Below are 15,150 nucleotides of genomic sequence, written 5' to 3'. Positions count from 1 at the left end.
AGGCAGTGAGTCCAACAGACAGTGAGTCCAACAGGCAGTGAGTCCAACAGACAGTGAGTCCAACAGGCAGTGAGTCCAACAGACAGTGAGTCCAACAGGCAGTGAGTCCGACAGACAGTGAGTCCAACAGACAGTGAGTCCAACAGGCAGTGAGTCCGACAGACAGTGAGTCCAACAGACAGTGAGTCCAACAGACAGTGAGTCCGTGTCATGCAACGTGTCTGAATGGCAGCAGAGAACTGAGCAGAACCAAACATTTAAACACTGAAGTCAATTGGAACCACAGTTTCCCTGGAACATCTGGACCAAGTGCTCTGACGGCACCATGAATTATTTTCCTCCATGTCTTTTTACTACTAGCCAACTTTAGTAGTCAGAAAAGTCCAATGTTATCCATCATATCTCTGCCTCTCTGGAAGCAGCGGTTCATCCAGGGGAATATTGTTATGATTCATTCTGATTCATGAACCAGAACCTCAGACATTCATGCTGTTTTTTCATCCCACCTGCTTTTGTTGAACGCCCATAAAACAATCTTTTCTACTTAACAAATCCAGATTAGCGTTTTTTTGTAGGTCAGCATTTTGATGAATTATGGAAATAAATCAAATTATAAAGGGCTCAAATCTCACAGATCAATTATTTAACTGTATTTGTCTTAAGACTTTTGGTTCTGATCTCCATTATAAATATGAGAGTATGGCTGCTGATCAAACCAGAATATCTGAGAGTGAAATCCTGCAGGTAGGTCACATGATTTATGGATGTAACTACTTTTATTTTAACATGCTTTATGGATAGAAACGTACTTTAAAAAAATCCTTATTATTTTACTTTGTGTTTATTCAAATTAGAAATGGATACTCCTTTTAAATTCTTTAAAGAATTAAAAAACAAATTTAAATGTTAAAACTTACTTTAAATCATCAGAAATGTTGATTAGCATCTTAAAAGCTGTGTGACCCCAAATCTCAGAGAACCAAAGAGCAGAGAGAGAAGGAAGAAGTTCAAACCATCATGAGGAACAGGAACGGTATCCCCTACTCCAACGTCTGCCGAACCACAGCCAGGCAGGGTTCAAGAGAAGCAGCAACAGCTAATGAGATGGACTAGCAGTGCTTACCATGACAGTCACGAGAAAGTCATACAGTAACCATCTTCAGTCAGAGGCTTCTACAGATTCATTGCAAGACTGACTGCTACTGGAGATACTTCCTGCCCACAGAATCACCATCCACAACCACTCTTTGAAGATATGTGCATGATATGAATTACAACAACATTTAGTTTCCTTTAGGGATAAATAAAGTGGAGTAAAATGTTGATGTTTCTGCTCTGCTCAACGGAGGACAGACCAGAAACAGCTGTAAAAAGTCAACAGGGAACATCCAGAGTTTGGAGAGAAAACACATCTACAGGATTTACTTTCCAAAAATCACTGCTAACGTATGTGAAAACTCAAAGCTTGGTGTTAAATCTGTGCTCCAACAATGCAAACATATGGAGCTGAGAGCTGATGTTCCAGCGAAAACAGTAACGCATGAAGGGCGTGTGCTGAATATTTTACATCCAAAAAATGCAAAGTTTAATGCCATGAAAAACACACACAGTGTCATTTAGGGGTTCTCAAACTGCAGACTTCCTCCTAAAATGATGTGCAGGCCAACATCTGGCCAACATCTGGATCCCAGAGCAAAACAACTGGATTTAGAACTCCACTTATTTTACACATATTGCGTTTTGGAGTTAACTTTCACTATAATCTGGATCAGCATCAACAAGCCCCAGATAAGACCTTCATCATCTCCCGGCTCACCTGTGTCTTGTCTGAACTGGTGCATGGACTGGAGGTCGATGATGTACGGCGAGAGCCGGCTGTCGACCTGGCCGAGGACCACGCTCCCTCCGCGGGGGTCGCTGCTCCGGATGGCCGCCTCGATCTGGTGGGAGACGGCGGGGCTGTAGGGCCGCCACCGGCCGTGCTCGTTGAGCCATTCCCACACCACCACAGCGGAGGCCAGGAGCATGTTGTTACTGGTGGCCCTGGGGAGTAAATTAGTGTTAAACCAGAAGGAAAGACGGGATGACGGGGAAGTGTTGGCTGGGAACGGCGCCTGGCAGCTGGAAGCGGAGGCTAGCAGAGACACAAAGCGATGTTTTTCTCCCTGTTGTCTGATTTTAATCTGTTCTTCTCTGGGTTTGTGGACATATTTATACCTCATTATGAATAAATAAAATCATATAATGCTGTAAAGCTAACAGATACCCAGGCGTGGAGTCTTACATGGAGCCGCGGAGGAGCTAACACCGGGAGGAGGCGGCACATTCTTCCACAGAGCTCCGGGCTTCTCTCATGGCAGCTGGGCGAAGCAAATCACGGTCCTCCCCCTGTTATACCACCGTAATGCGTGGATAAAACACCCGGGACTTGAGCAGGCACGAAAAAGTGGATATTGGCCCTGAGGTCGGCTTCTTTCCGGCCGATGTTTTTCCTTCCAAACGGGCTAACAGCAGCTCCGGAGAGTCGGTTGGTTCTCAGCCCGTTTTTTGAGGCCTTTAGAGGGGCAGAAATCTCCGCGCTGTCGTCAGTGATGTACCGCCTCCGTGCTGTGGTTCCCCCACGCCGCGGGATTACTCAGAAAGGGCATAAAACCCCCACGAACACCTCTGTGTTTAAATTTTCTTTCAATTCCTCTTTTATTACCGACGTGTCTGGGACTTAGCAATCCGAAAAGCGGTGGCTTCTTCCAACGACTCCCCAACCTGGAGAGGAAAAACTGGTTCAACCGGTCTGGATCCCCGGGACACAACCTGACACATGCAACCAAAACCGAGCCTTTGTTCTCCGCTGGATGAACCGAACTAATCAGCCTTTAAAAAAAAATCACATTAGAAGAGTCTTAAAGCAGCAAATGAGTGAAAGATTCACCTGTTGGACTCCTGCGTCCTCCCTCCTGATCCAAGACTTCTGGAACAAACTTTAACGAACTCCTTCATGAATGAAATCTACCCTTTAGGCTCCAGCATGGTTCCGTCTGTCTCTCCCCTTCCACTCCACACAAAGAGAAATCCTCACCAACTTTTATTTAATTTAAATAAACCAAACGAGAGAGGAAAAACCCCTCCCTATGAAGTTAAGAGGAGAAAAACGGTGTTTCCATGTTTATTCTATCCTTTCGCGTCCATCTTCGCTTCATTGTAGCCGAAAAACTGGATATGAAGCTGCGGAGTGGCCGAGGACAACAGCCGCCCCCAATCACTCAGCTCCCTCCACTCACCACGCCTAAATCCACTCGTTGGGAGTACACGAAACGAGCCACCACAACAGAAAATAAACACTGCTTTTCTCGATTTTCATTTTATTTCTATGTTATTCCACGCTCAAATAAAATAAAAGGGATAAATACACATTAAAATGCACGTTTTATTTTACATTTTCTGTCTAGTCGTTTGCTGCAACGTTTGAAAAAGTGATGAAATGCCGCCACCCGGTGGAGACATTGTGAGTAAGGTGAATTTAAATGGTTCCGTCCGCGGTTTGAGTTTTGAGACTTAATTCTCATATTTACTTGATGTCCTTGAATCCGAACATTTTATGTCACTAAACCACAAGAAACAAAGCATAAACAGCACCATCGCTGTACTTCACTTGTTGATAAGATTTAAGTGAAAATGACGTCATGTCCGGTATCTCAGGCTCCATAGCTCAGGGGTTAGAGCACTGGTCTTGTAAACCAGGGGTCGCGAGTTCAAATCTCGCTGGGGCCTGTAATTTGTTTTTCAGTTGAAAAATGTTTTACTTACCTGCACATGTTTTCAGTTGTTTAAGTTTGGAGGGAATGATTTGTCATAATGCTTTGTACAGCAAAGGCGTTATGTTTCATAGGAAGATTCTAGTGAAGGCTGTGTGTTTCTCCGTTCCCTATTTGTAACAGTAAAATCTATTTCTGTGATTGTCATGGAGCTCAAATTATAAACAATAACTGTCCCACAATAAATGACCTACATTGATTATGCTCTTCTTTAAGGTACTTTAAAAAGGCTTTGTTGGTATAAGTAATAGGAACTTAATATGATTACTACATGGTGTAATGTTTACTGTAATAATCATAAAAGTATGATTAAAAAATATGATTAAAAACTAATTTAAAATAATTACTCCCATATTAATACTTTGTGTTACTTTCATGCAATCAACAGTGGACAAAATAGGCATATATCTTTATGAATATGAATTTATTTACTCTGGCTTTTTATATATTTACTCTTTAAGTCCATACAGGGATAACTGCAGTTTACACACCAATCTTTATTTTTTCTGAGGTTCCTTCTTTAGTTCTCAGGTTGTTCAATAAAATCTGGCATTTAAATATGTTGTCTTCAAGTCTATCTAGTGAATATGTCTTCTTGTGACACCATATTGAGCCTTACAGGTCTGATCCATCGTTATTCTTTTTTTTTCTCTTCTCTTCTTCAGCCTTGTCCTCAGGTTAAGTTGGTTTCATTTTTTTCGATTGCTGTTGGTTGTATGTTTATGCTTCCGTTTTCTGTGGTTGCAACATTTTCGTTTGCAGTGTTTTTCGGTTCCATTTGAGTTTTTGTGTGTTTTGGAGTTTGCGTCATTCACGTGTTTGCTGCTGTCCGTTTTTATGAGTCAGAGATGAATATATCGGTATAAAGTCCAACCAGCATTTTTAGTCAGAAAGTCACTATTTCTTGATATTTTCTGAAATTGCTATTTGAAAGTTAGAGTGACAGGATGTTTAAACAGGAGAATTAACAAAATTATAGAAGACGAAGCGTAACATATGAGACGGTAGAGCCAATTGTAATACAGATTATAATGGATATGAGGTTTACGTGGTGATCGTTGAGTCAGAACCAAAATAGTACAAACTTCGCTGTTTATAGGAATATTTTTCATCATCTTTCTTGAGTTTTTCAGAGCCCGGATAGCTCAGTCGGTAGAGCATCAGACTTTTAATCTGAGGGTCCAGGGTTCAAGTCCCTGTTCGGGCGGCATCGTTTTTTCCTTCTGAAATTTCGTCTGGGCGTCAACATTGACCTAAAATTGTTCTGTTCCGTTTAAATACCTAGATTGGGAATAGTTCCGAAATAAACCTGCAAGGAATCAGAACGAGAAACGAGGACTTGGAATGAACAGCATCTACCGGTGAGGAAAAGCAGGACAAGTATTCTCTGAGGAAGACTCACAGTCGAGAAAAAATATGCAAGGAACAGTAATATACAGCCTGGAGTTCATAATTTTCATATCAGTCAAACTCATGACTTTCCTTCCCAACACTTGACACTGATTTAAAGTAATCCTTTCGTGATGCCTTCGGTCATATGATCGACTCATTGTCCGAGTGGTTATATATATATATATATATATATATATATATATATATATATATATATATATATATATATATATATATATATATATATATATATATATATATATATAGTGGAAGTTAGAGAAAACTCCACCCATCCGGCGCGCCGTTTTCCTCACAGGCGTGCAAATGGTGCGGACCGTGTGTCCTGGACGAAGTAAACACTCGAGAAAATCTCCAAATACAGACAAGAGATGTCGACATAAAATACTACTACTACTACTACTACTACTGGTACTACTACCAATAATAATAATGTAGTGCATCTGCTTATCTCTGCATTATTTCCCATACTGAGTGGCCTGATCTGAGTTTTAAGTGCGTTACTGTTCATTTACTTCGTTAACAGAATTCTTTTTGCAGCGGTTGTGTGTTCTGGGGGGAATGTTTTTGTTTTAGTGATAATGACCACTCCAGGAGGGAATAATGTTGATCTTCTTTTAATGAAGATAACCGAACCGGAGTTCAACTGGATAGTTTACGTGCTCTAACGCCGATGCAGACGAACTTTACACGTCACACCAGAGTCAGCGAGCATCCAGAACCGCACCTTTACAATCCATCCTGGCTCCCATTAACAATATCTCTCCATGTCAAAATTAAGATTGAATTAATTTAAACAGTTGAATGTTTAAGTATTTATCTCACCAAAAATAAGGGGAGGAAATAACAAAAGGAAGTCAATACCAGAGATATGGTTCAAGCTTTTCATTGGTTTTATATTGAGTATCTTTACAAAGTACAAGTATAACAAGTAAATAAAGTATTTTCTAGAGACAGTTGCAGGCTCCGCTGCATTAAACTACTCACAACAAAATTACACAAACTAAGTGCAATAAATAAAAACACAAGCAAGAACAAAATACAAAGAAAATAAATAATATAATATCCTTGTGATATTTGTAAGGACATAAACAATTTAGCCTCATAGTGAGTTCATATATTTGAAACAGGCTAATTGAATGATTGCAGTGTGAAAACTCGCCGTGCTGAGGCATCGTTTTGTGTTTGAGTTGTTTGTTTGCTGTAGTTCCTGTTGGTCGTCTTCCACTTCCTCTGTCTGGTTTTCCAGTGAGTGATGCAAACTGTCATAATCATAATCAGCAACCCAGAACACACAGCTGCAGAGTACCAGTGCTGGAACAGAAACTGGGAGGAATCTGGAAGTGCACACATCCAAGGACACGACATTAACCTAAATGTAAAAATACACAGCTTGTTTACAGTTTATTGAAATAACTGTACCTCGTAAAACAATGCATTTTATATCATCTTGTAGAGTCATGGTAAATATAAAGAGCTAACAGGAGATAAAAAGTCTCTAACAAAATGGATTCTGGTTTCTTTCTCTCCGTTTCAGAGAGAAAGTAACTAGGTTACCAAAATGTCTGTTTGTGGTTTTTATGGTGATGATGATAATGTAAAAACAGAGTTTGTTATTCTGATTATTCTGATTCCGATTAATTGCCAAACTAGTCAAGAGGGGCAGTGTAAGAAAAACTAAGTACACCCCTGCTGCTTCGGCGCATGTGATTTAAGAAGGTAGCAGACAGAGGATCAGCTCTTTGAGAGCAGAAAGTTTGACAGGTTGCTGCTCTGAAGCATTGTGTGTGTTAAAACAATGCCAGAATGGAAATACATCAGCAAAGCCCTTAGCTTATGTTCACACAGCACGTCTTCATGCTCAATTCAGATTTTTTTGCTGAAGTACGATATTTTTTGTGTGGCTCATGCATTAGTTCATGCCACTAATTAAATGCAACTGCAATCAGACTCCTGTGTGAACAGTTTACGACTCCAAAGCACAGAAGAAGAACGTTGGCGCCACACAGCAGCGCTCTGTTTACAGAAGTATTGATGGATGCTGTCAACTATAGATTAATGTTAAAGTTATCCAGCGATGGGAGCCGACAGTATCGTCACAAGATCATAACAAGATGCAGGAAGCTGATAAAAAGAAATCACAGCAACAGCCTTTAGTGGAGCACTGACCGCATCTTCTGTAAAGACGATTGGATGTGGAGTCGGACCAGGAGTGGTAGGATTTGGATGTGGTGTGCGTCACTGACTCAGACTGCTTTCATAGGTTCATAATAATAACTTTCACCCATTGATTACATCCAGATTTATAGCGTCTGGCTTCTTTTGATGCAGAATAATGATGCATGTCTCACATTAATGATGTAAAAGTCATATTAAATGTACAAATCTGATTTTTTTGCGGAGTGAAAAGATCAGAATTGTTCCGTTCAGATTGTTGTGAGAAAGTCAGATTCAGGTCACATTTTCCTGCTGTGTGAATGTAGCTTAAACAATCGAGGAAGGGTTAATAGAACCTCTTTGGGTTTGTTGAACTTTTCTCTAGCAATAGGGGGAACTCATTAACTCCACATAAACTGCTATTTATGTGGCAGTTTATGTGGAGGCAGTTAATGAAGTTCTGAGCCCTGTGATGTTAGCATATCAGGCAGATTACTGCTGGAAGGAACAATTTTGATCCTAAAACGGAGGAATGCTTACTATGAATCCGTGTTCCTTTTCCAATTATCACACGTCCATTCATGTTGGCAATGCAGTAATACAGGCCCAGATCCCCCACTTCGACACCAGTGATCTTCAGAGCTAGAGACCGATTCATGAGACTCGCTGAATGACGAAGACTGAGCTGAAACACTGAAAACAAAAGTTGTAATTGTTAATGTTTAATTTGGACTGTCACAAAAAATTGAATCCTTCTGGATCGGGACTAAAAGTTCTGGCCTACACTCAGCCGGCCGTCCCTCCCTGAGGCTGGCGTGGAGGACCATGGTTGGAATGAAGCCTGGGTTTTGTTTAAGCCACGTTGTCGTGTCGTACAGGTAGGAGATGTTGCACCCCAGAGTGACGTTTGAACCAAAGTGGACCTGCTGGACCTCAGCAGCTGGAACGAACAGCATCCAAAACCCGGATATGGTAATAAAACCTGGAGGGGATCAAATGGACCAAAGCAGAACAAGTTTAGACAAAACATTCAACTTTCTGACAGTACCAGACCGAATGTGCAGAACAGTGGCTGGTTGTTATCTGAATGGATTGAATGTAACATTCTTAGTACGTTCTGGACCCAAAACAGAAACCATGACCCAGAAAAGTTTTTACTGTCAACAGTAATGTGTAAGCAGGAATGGGGAAGTTTATTGGGATCAGAACTTGATTGATGGAGACGCGATGGATGGATAGGGCCACCAGGAAGTGGCATTCCATCAGGAAGCTGAGGTTTGCCCTGCTCAGGAAGTTTTCCAGGGTTTCCTCTGGGGAGAATTGAGGCTTTCTTTCCTTGAGTACTTGAGGTCATGACAGAGGGAGTGAGGGAAGGATTGGTTTACTGGGGATTGTTGCACAGAGACAGGGACTCCATACAGACGAATTATAGATTATAGTAAGAGGGGAAGTCTTGGAGAGCAGGAACTCTGGTAGTTCGGTACGATGATCAGATTCCACTGTGGGAAAGTGAATTTTCACTTTGTTCTTAGTGGTGGAGAAACATGAGGCTTGGCAGGAACAGAGAAGATTATGACATTAAATGTTTTATTTCAGGCAAACAACAACCTTTATTTCTCAGGTTAAATCTAATTATTTAATGTTTTCTGTAAGCAAACTTCCTGTCGGCCATATTGGAGGACTCATGCTAGACTGGTAGCTATAGCAACATTAATGTTCTTTGAACTGCAGTGGCTGCTGGTCAAGCAGGTTGAGTCCGAGCCAACATGGCTGCTGGGCCCCATAGGTATTTGGTCATACTGGACCCAGTTCCCAGGCCGCTTGACTACAAACTCTACAATTGTTTACATTTCTGCTGTTGTTTGCACAGTTTTTATTGTCACAAATACATAAAACATTTTAACATTTTTACTTTTAAAGTTATCCAACTCAACTTTGCATTCCTTTGGATCAGAATATTCTAGTTTTGATATTTTATATTAACAATTTAGTCCTTGTCTTTGTTTTTAGTATATTTTCATAATTTTTAATTGTAAATGTCTCAATTTTCTGTGACTTTGTTGCTGTTACACCTGAATTTTCCCACTGTGAGAAAATAATTATATTCTATCAACACAGAGCTGAAAATTATATTGAATTATAATTAACAGAGTGCTTACTGCTTAGACACAATATTTGATTATTTAGATCAGTAGCAATCAATTCAATCAATATTTTAAGCAATAATATGGTGACTAATTTTTTCCTAAAATGTCATGGACCGTACAGACCGGTACCGGTACCGGTCTGTACGAAGTAGAGCTCATGTCTTGAGCTCTACTTCAAGACATGAGGTTGTTTCACCAAATGTGAAATAGGTGCATGATTGAAGACATTTGAGTTCTCTGATCTGCTCAGTCTTTAAACCATGATTCAATTAAGGCACCAAGTAGTTAAAAATATCAATGAATAAAATGTTTATTAAGCCACCAAACTCTGGATTGAATCTTCTTTTTGGCATTCTTTATCCATTAATTAAAAAACTACTGCTGTTGTTCTTGTCCCTCAAGTTCCTGGTTCTGTTTTTTCTGCTTCAGTTTGTAGATATTTATTTATTTTTAGATTAGATGTTTTTTTTTTTTTAGAAATTCTTTTACATCTTCCTCATAGTTAGGATGGTAAAATGCATATCTTTATGCCAACTGCCACCATAATTCAATGTTCCCACATCTTCATCAAAGATGAAGCCACAGATTTATTAAAAGTCAAAGCTGAGGTGATCCCACTGTGTGCAGGTTTACTGATTCCACTGGCTAAACGTGAATCTATCAGAAAGTAAAAGATTTTGGCATTACTTACGAATGAGAATCATCATAGTCCAGCCTGTCTTCATCTGGTTTAACGTTGTGTAGGTGAGAGCAGCTTCAGTTTCTGCAGACCACTGACTTCCTTTTAACAGCCCACTCTTTCCACTGAAAGCCCACTTCTCTCTTCTGTTTGATTCCCCCTTCCTAAAACCTCCTTCAACTTTGTTTGAGATAAAATCAAGATCAATTCAAAGTTCATGTCTGTGTTATGTTGTAGTTTTTTAATTTTTGGGTTTAATTTGAAGATAAATAAACTTTTTTTACTGGCAACATGAATTGGGTTTTGTTGTGCTTCTGCGCTGAAAGTGTGAAATGGCTAAACAGGAAATGAAAGCCACAAAACTAGCAGGTATTTTGAAAGCTAAGTTATGGAAAATAAACAACAGAGATATAATGGAACTAAATAAACATAAATATTTAAACCACAACTTTTGCTTTGTCTGTGTTGCCAATTGAAGATGGATGCAAGATGAATAATTCAGATTCATTTGAATTAAAATAATTTAAATGACATTACTCTGACAGATGTGCTTTACTTTCTTTTGTTGCCAATGGTGATCTTCAAATATGAAAATAAAATGTTATCCCAGGGTAATATCTTTTATCAATCCATGTAGGAATAATTTAGACTGAGCTGGACAAATATATTTAGTGAATACTTTATATCAAATCTCCCATCCTAGAACAGTCACAAGCTGCCCAGTCATTCCTGCTCTAGTGTGTCCCTGTCCAAACTCCTAGTGAATGAAAAAGAAGTGCTTAGTATGTTCCTAAACTTAACAGAAGTAAAAATACCTTCAGAAAATATGTTGGTCTGACAGGTTATGACTTATTAAAAGGCATCAAGGAGCTCTTTGTAATTCTCCTTCTCATGTTTCTCTAGATAACATGTAATGATCCCCAGAGGCTTTGCTGTTTTACTGTTATGATGAAGAATATACTTTGTTTTGAATGAGACATTATATCTCGTTAAAACTAAAAACATGCTTTCTTGTTATAATGATATAATGCTCCTGACTTTATTGTCCATTTAAAGACTTCCATACTTTACAAAAGTTGTTTTTTTATTTTACTTTTTTTTTATTATTTATTATTTTTTTATTTCCTTTATTTTACCAGGTAAACCCCGTTGAGATCTAGATCTCAGACCTGGGCAGAAGTCTGCGTAACTTGTGTTAAAACACAAAAGTTACGCATGATTTTAAATATGTAAATTGAGATTGCGTCATTACGCTGCTACCTGCTACTTTTAGAACAACCAATCGCTGCCCTCCTTACTGGGGAGTTGGCCACAGCGCGAAGCGGCTTCATGGTGTCCTGCTGACAGGAGTCCAACCAGCTGACTGCTCTGCTGTCTGTTAAACAGCGATGAAAGCCCCGCTGGTTCTGACAACTTAAGAACTGTTCCGAATTTAAAGTGACGGACTGAGAGGACCGGAAGAGAGCGGAAGGCACCGGAAGTCGGAGCGATCTGAGGTGAACCTTAGTATTAGCTTGTTTGTAGCTGTCAGTGCTAGCATTTAGGTCACTTAGCTCGTTCCTTCCTCTGACAGAGAGTCAGGAAGGGCAGGTTTTTATTTCCAGTCGGCGTAGTAGCAGTTAATATTCTTCTCAGTCAGATACTTTCTAAAGAAAACCCAGGAAGATCAGGTTTTATCTGGTGTGCGAGTCTGAAATAAACCTTTAGTTCAGAACACGCTGTTCTGAATCTTCTGGTTTCAGTCTAAGTGACACCACCATTTATTTTTTGACTTAGTTGAAATTTAAATATATTATTTTCTAAGAAAAAACACTTAAAATCCAGGTGTTTAATTTTTTTGTGTTTTGTTCATATTTTCTTCCATTTTGTGACTTTAAAATAGACCTTTAATTCACAGGTTATTGAGGTAGTGATCAAAATCTGAGTAAAATTAGTTTATTAAAGATTGGACCAAGAATTGGGGACGTGTGTTTTATTTTTAGTTTGATTTAAAGTTCCTACCTCGAGGAAATTTGAAGCACCTTGTAGCTTTTGGGGTTTTTATTTAATTTTAATTTAGTTTAATTTAAACTAAACTTAAGGATTAAAAGAAGTTGAAACCTTTAAAACTGATGAAAACATGAAGACTGTTTTATACAGGCAGTGAAACCAGGTGAGCAGCTGGTGGGCGTGGCCTGTCTGTAGCAGGAATGCAGATTGTTTAGTGTCTCCACCTTTTTTTATCAGGTTCCTTCCTCCATTTTTCACCTCCGGTTCTGTTTGAACGACTCGCTCCATGACCTGCAGCAGCTGCGTGTTGCTGCGGGCTGCAGTTTTTTTTGTTTGTTGTGCCTCTGCTGCTGTTTCTTTCTTTCTTTTTTTTTTTTAAACAATGTACTCCCTGACCTCCACCTCAACCTCAGCTACTTTTGTGCCAGAAGGAATATTGTTTAGTCCTATTCATCAGCAGTCTGTGGTGCTACTGTGACTTTCTCTTGATGTGGTCCAGTGGTGTCCATGTTACAGAAATATGATTATGTTTAGCTTTGATAAACTTGATTTAATTTGGTCTTCATGTTTTTTTTTTCATCCTGGTAATCAGAAATGTGACTCTGTCCTTGGCCGTCAAACAACTCTGCTGTAGTTTGATCACAAAAAACACCCAACTCCTATTTTGACTGACCTCTACCAGGTCCTGGAGTCATTAGTGTGGAAATAAACCTTGATCCAATACAGCGTAACATTAACTTTGAGGTGTTTAGCCGCTATCCTAGTTTCATGTTCAAACCATCTTTTCTGTCCATCACATTGGACAAGGATTGTACCCCCTACTCCAACATCTGTCTGTATATTCGGCCAGATGGCGACTTAAAGAGGAGTTCTGAAAGAGTTGTAACAAACCAAAGTCCAGATAAACTGATTCATGATATCTGATAAATATGTTGTTTTTTTAGGATGGCAGGAGTGTTTGACATCGACCTGGAGACGGAGGACGGCAGCGACACAGAGGTGAGCAGTGATTGGATCACACATCGCCGTGATGTAACAAAGACAAGCAGTGACCTCTAACCTTTCATCTCTAGGAGGACGCGTGTGAGGCGACGGTTGTTGAACCTGACAGGTAAGTTCAGACGAAGCCCAGACAGATGTAGGTGCTGCAGCGAGCTGATTTCTCCTGCTGTGATGTCATGGCAGCGGTCAGACGGAGGAGGTGGAGCTGACCAGTGAAAACGTCAACAGAGACAGCGAGAGAGTTGGACCGGACTGCTTCGAGCTCCTCACCGTTCTGGGCAAAGGGGCCTACGGCAAGGTGAGCCATGCTCTGCTCTTGGTGTCTGGTTTCAGAACATGTCTGCCATGGAGTCATCAGTCTGCCACCACTGAACAGAGAGAGAACAGTTTTGGCATTTTGGTAGCACAACATCTCAGTGAAGACTTGTAGAACCATGCTGCTTTAGGATGCACACCACCAGCCCGGTTCAGTCCGGTTTATTCCAGCTGCAGTCCGTTTGTCTAGAAGGTCTGGTTCGTTTGGGGAGGTGTTGATGCGTAATCAAACTCTGATGCCGACCAAACTCTGGTCAGTATACTGACCTCGGTCTGGGTTCGGTTGAAGTGAACTCAGCTGCGGGTCAAATACATATGTGAACGCCAAGCGGACCGGAGACCGCTCCAAAAGCAGGAAGTGGACTACAGCACAGGGCATTCTGGGTAAATACAACCAAAACAAACACACAAGTCTAGCACTACCAGGAGAAATGACTTGTGGTCAAAGACAAAAAATAAATCCTACCCCCTCTGACATCTGACACCTCCGTTTTTGGTTCTTGGTGCAGCGCCCCCACAGGCGAGGAGTGGAACAGGTGTTTTAATTAGTTTGGTTGGTTTGACTCAGAGCAGTGAGAAGGAGAACCACAGCAGCTGGAGATGGAGCAGATGTTGCAGTTTTGGTTCCAATAGAATCAAATCTATCAGAGGGGAAATAGGCCTGATGGAGACCAGGACAAACGCCCTCTAGTACAGCCAGGCATGGCGGTGAAGGGCTGATGCTGCGGCCCCTTGCATTCAAATATGAGTAGTACGGTGGATCTCGAAGGTCAACAGAAGGATCCCTATCGGTATCCAGTCTGGTGAAAAATCAGGTCTGCAGATGTTCACAGTCTGAAACTGGATGGATTGGCGGACTGGTCTGAAAATGTCTAAAACTTTTATTTAGGATTGAATCAGGAGTTTTGTGCTGAACTATTTTAATATTCTTCAACTTTCCGTCGTTCTTTAAGGTTTTCCAAGTGAGGAAGGTTCAGGGTCCCCAAACAGGAAAGATATTCGCCATGAAGGTCCTGAAGAAGGTAAGCTGGTGCTGGACCTGGGCTGTCTCCATCTTTTATCTTCGGTTCAAATTTGGACAGAAATGTGTCAAAAACGGGAAAGTTTGTAACATAAAACACAAAGAGTTTTAGAGAAGTGAAAAAAATAGGATGAATTACTAAAGGGAGAGACGCTGAGTTAGAAAATGAGATACAGGTGAGTGAGACGGTAAAAGAGGAGCGGTGCAGACAGCTGACAGAGAAATGGTTCAAAAGATGAAAATTGGACAGCAAAAACAGAGTATTTAATATTTAGACCCTTGTTTAAACATTTCTCTGACTCCTGCAGGCTAAGATCGTCCGTAACGCCAAAGACACGGCTCACACCCGAGCCGAGCGCGAGATCCTGGAGAAGGTCAGACACCCGTTCATCGTGGACCTGCTGTACGCCTTCCAGACGGGAGGAAAGCTCTACCTCATCCTGGAGTGTCTGAGCGGTAAGCTGGTGAAACCCGATGATGATGATGGTGATGATGATCATGACCTTCAGCTGTTCTCTGGGTCACCAGGAGGAGAACTGTTCATGCAGCTGGAGAAGGAGGGAATCTTCATGGAGGACACGGCCTGGTGAGATCTCTGTCTGCGTTGAGGTCAGAGAG

The 15,150-nt window shown here is 40.7% G+C and overlaps 2 protein-coding genes, 2 non-coding genes and 1 gene segment (V, D, J or C); 3 read left to right on the top strand and 2 right to left on the bottom strand.

Moving 5' to 3' along the window:
- Positions 1-3,357, bottom strand: part of LOC106940831 (E3 ubiquitin-protein ligase DTX1-like) — a 35,823-nt gene extending 32,466 nt beyond the window's left edge. The window contains exons 1-2 of one of the 4 annotated variants that reach the window (XM_015023665.1): positions 2,930-3,357; positions 1,817-2,043 (exon numbers count right to left, since the gene is read on the bottom strand). In XM_015023665.1, the coding sequence (XP_014879151.1) occupies positions 1,817-2,043; positions 2,930-2,997 (295 nt within the window). In that variant the 5' untranslated portion in view covers positions 2,998-3,357. The other 3 variants (XM_015023666.1, XM_015023668.1, XM_015023667.1) reach the window with 3 other exon arrangements.
- A 338-nt stretch (positions 3,358-3,695) lies between these two features.
- On the top strand, positions 3,696-3,768 carry trnat-ugu (transfer RNA threonine (anticodon UGU)). The gene has a single exon. It is a non-coding gene; the product is annotated as a tRNA-Thr (tRNA).
- Positions 3,769-4,946: 1,178 nt separating this feature from the next.
- On the top strand, positions 4,947-5,019 carry trnak-uuu (transfer RNA lysine (anticodon UUU)). Its single transcript has one exon. It is a non-coding gene; the product is annotated as a tRNA-Lys (tRNA).
- Positions 5,020-7,326: 2,307 nt separating this feature from the next.
- Positions 7,327-10,350, bottom strand: LOC106940829 (Ig lambda chain V-II region NIG-58-like). The segment is given in 4 exon segments: positions 7,327-7,346; positions 7,920-8,072; positions 8,164-8,361; positions 10,218-10,350. Coding segments are annotated over 4 exon segments (405 nt in total).
- A 1,139-nt stretch (positions 10,351-11,489) lies between these two features.
- On the top strand, positions 11,490-15,150 carry LOC106940830 (ribosomal protein S6 kinase beta-2-like). Its single transcript, XM_015023664.1, has 7 exons — positions 11,490-11,701; positions 13,139-13,193; positions 13,268-13,305; positions 13,380-13,494; positions 14,465-14,533; positions 14,841-14,988; positions 15,061-15,150. Exons 2-7 carry the CDS (start codon positions 13,140-13,142, stop codon positions 15,120-15,122), a joined length of 486 nt encoding a protein of 161 aa, XP_014879150.1. The 5' UTR covers positions 11,490-11,701; position 13,139; the 3' UTR covers positions 15,123-15,150.

Source organism: Poecilia latipinna, unplaced genomic scaffold (genome assembly GCF_001443285.1).
Source record: "Poecilia latipinna isolate Pla-1442-1.1 unplaced genomic scaffold, P_latipinna-1.0 Scaffold3378, whole genome shotgun sequence".
In the NCBI taxonomy this organism is placed as follows: domain Eukaryota; kingdom Metazoa; phylum Chordata; class Actinopteri; order Cyprinodontiformes; family Poeciliidae; genus Poecilia; species Poecilia latipinna.
Note: the sequence above shows the minus strand (reverse complement) of the source record. Positions and strands in the feature narration are given on the sequence as shown.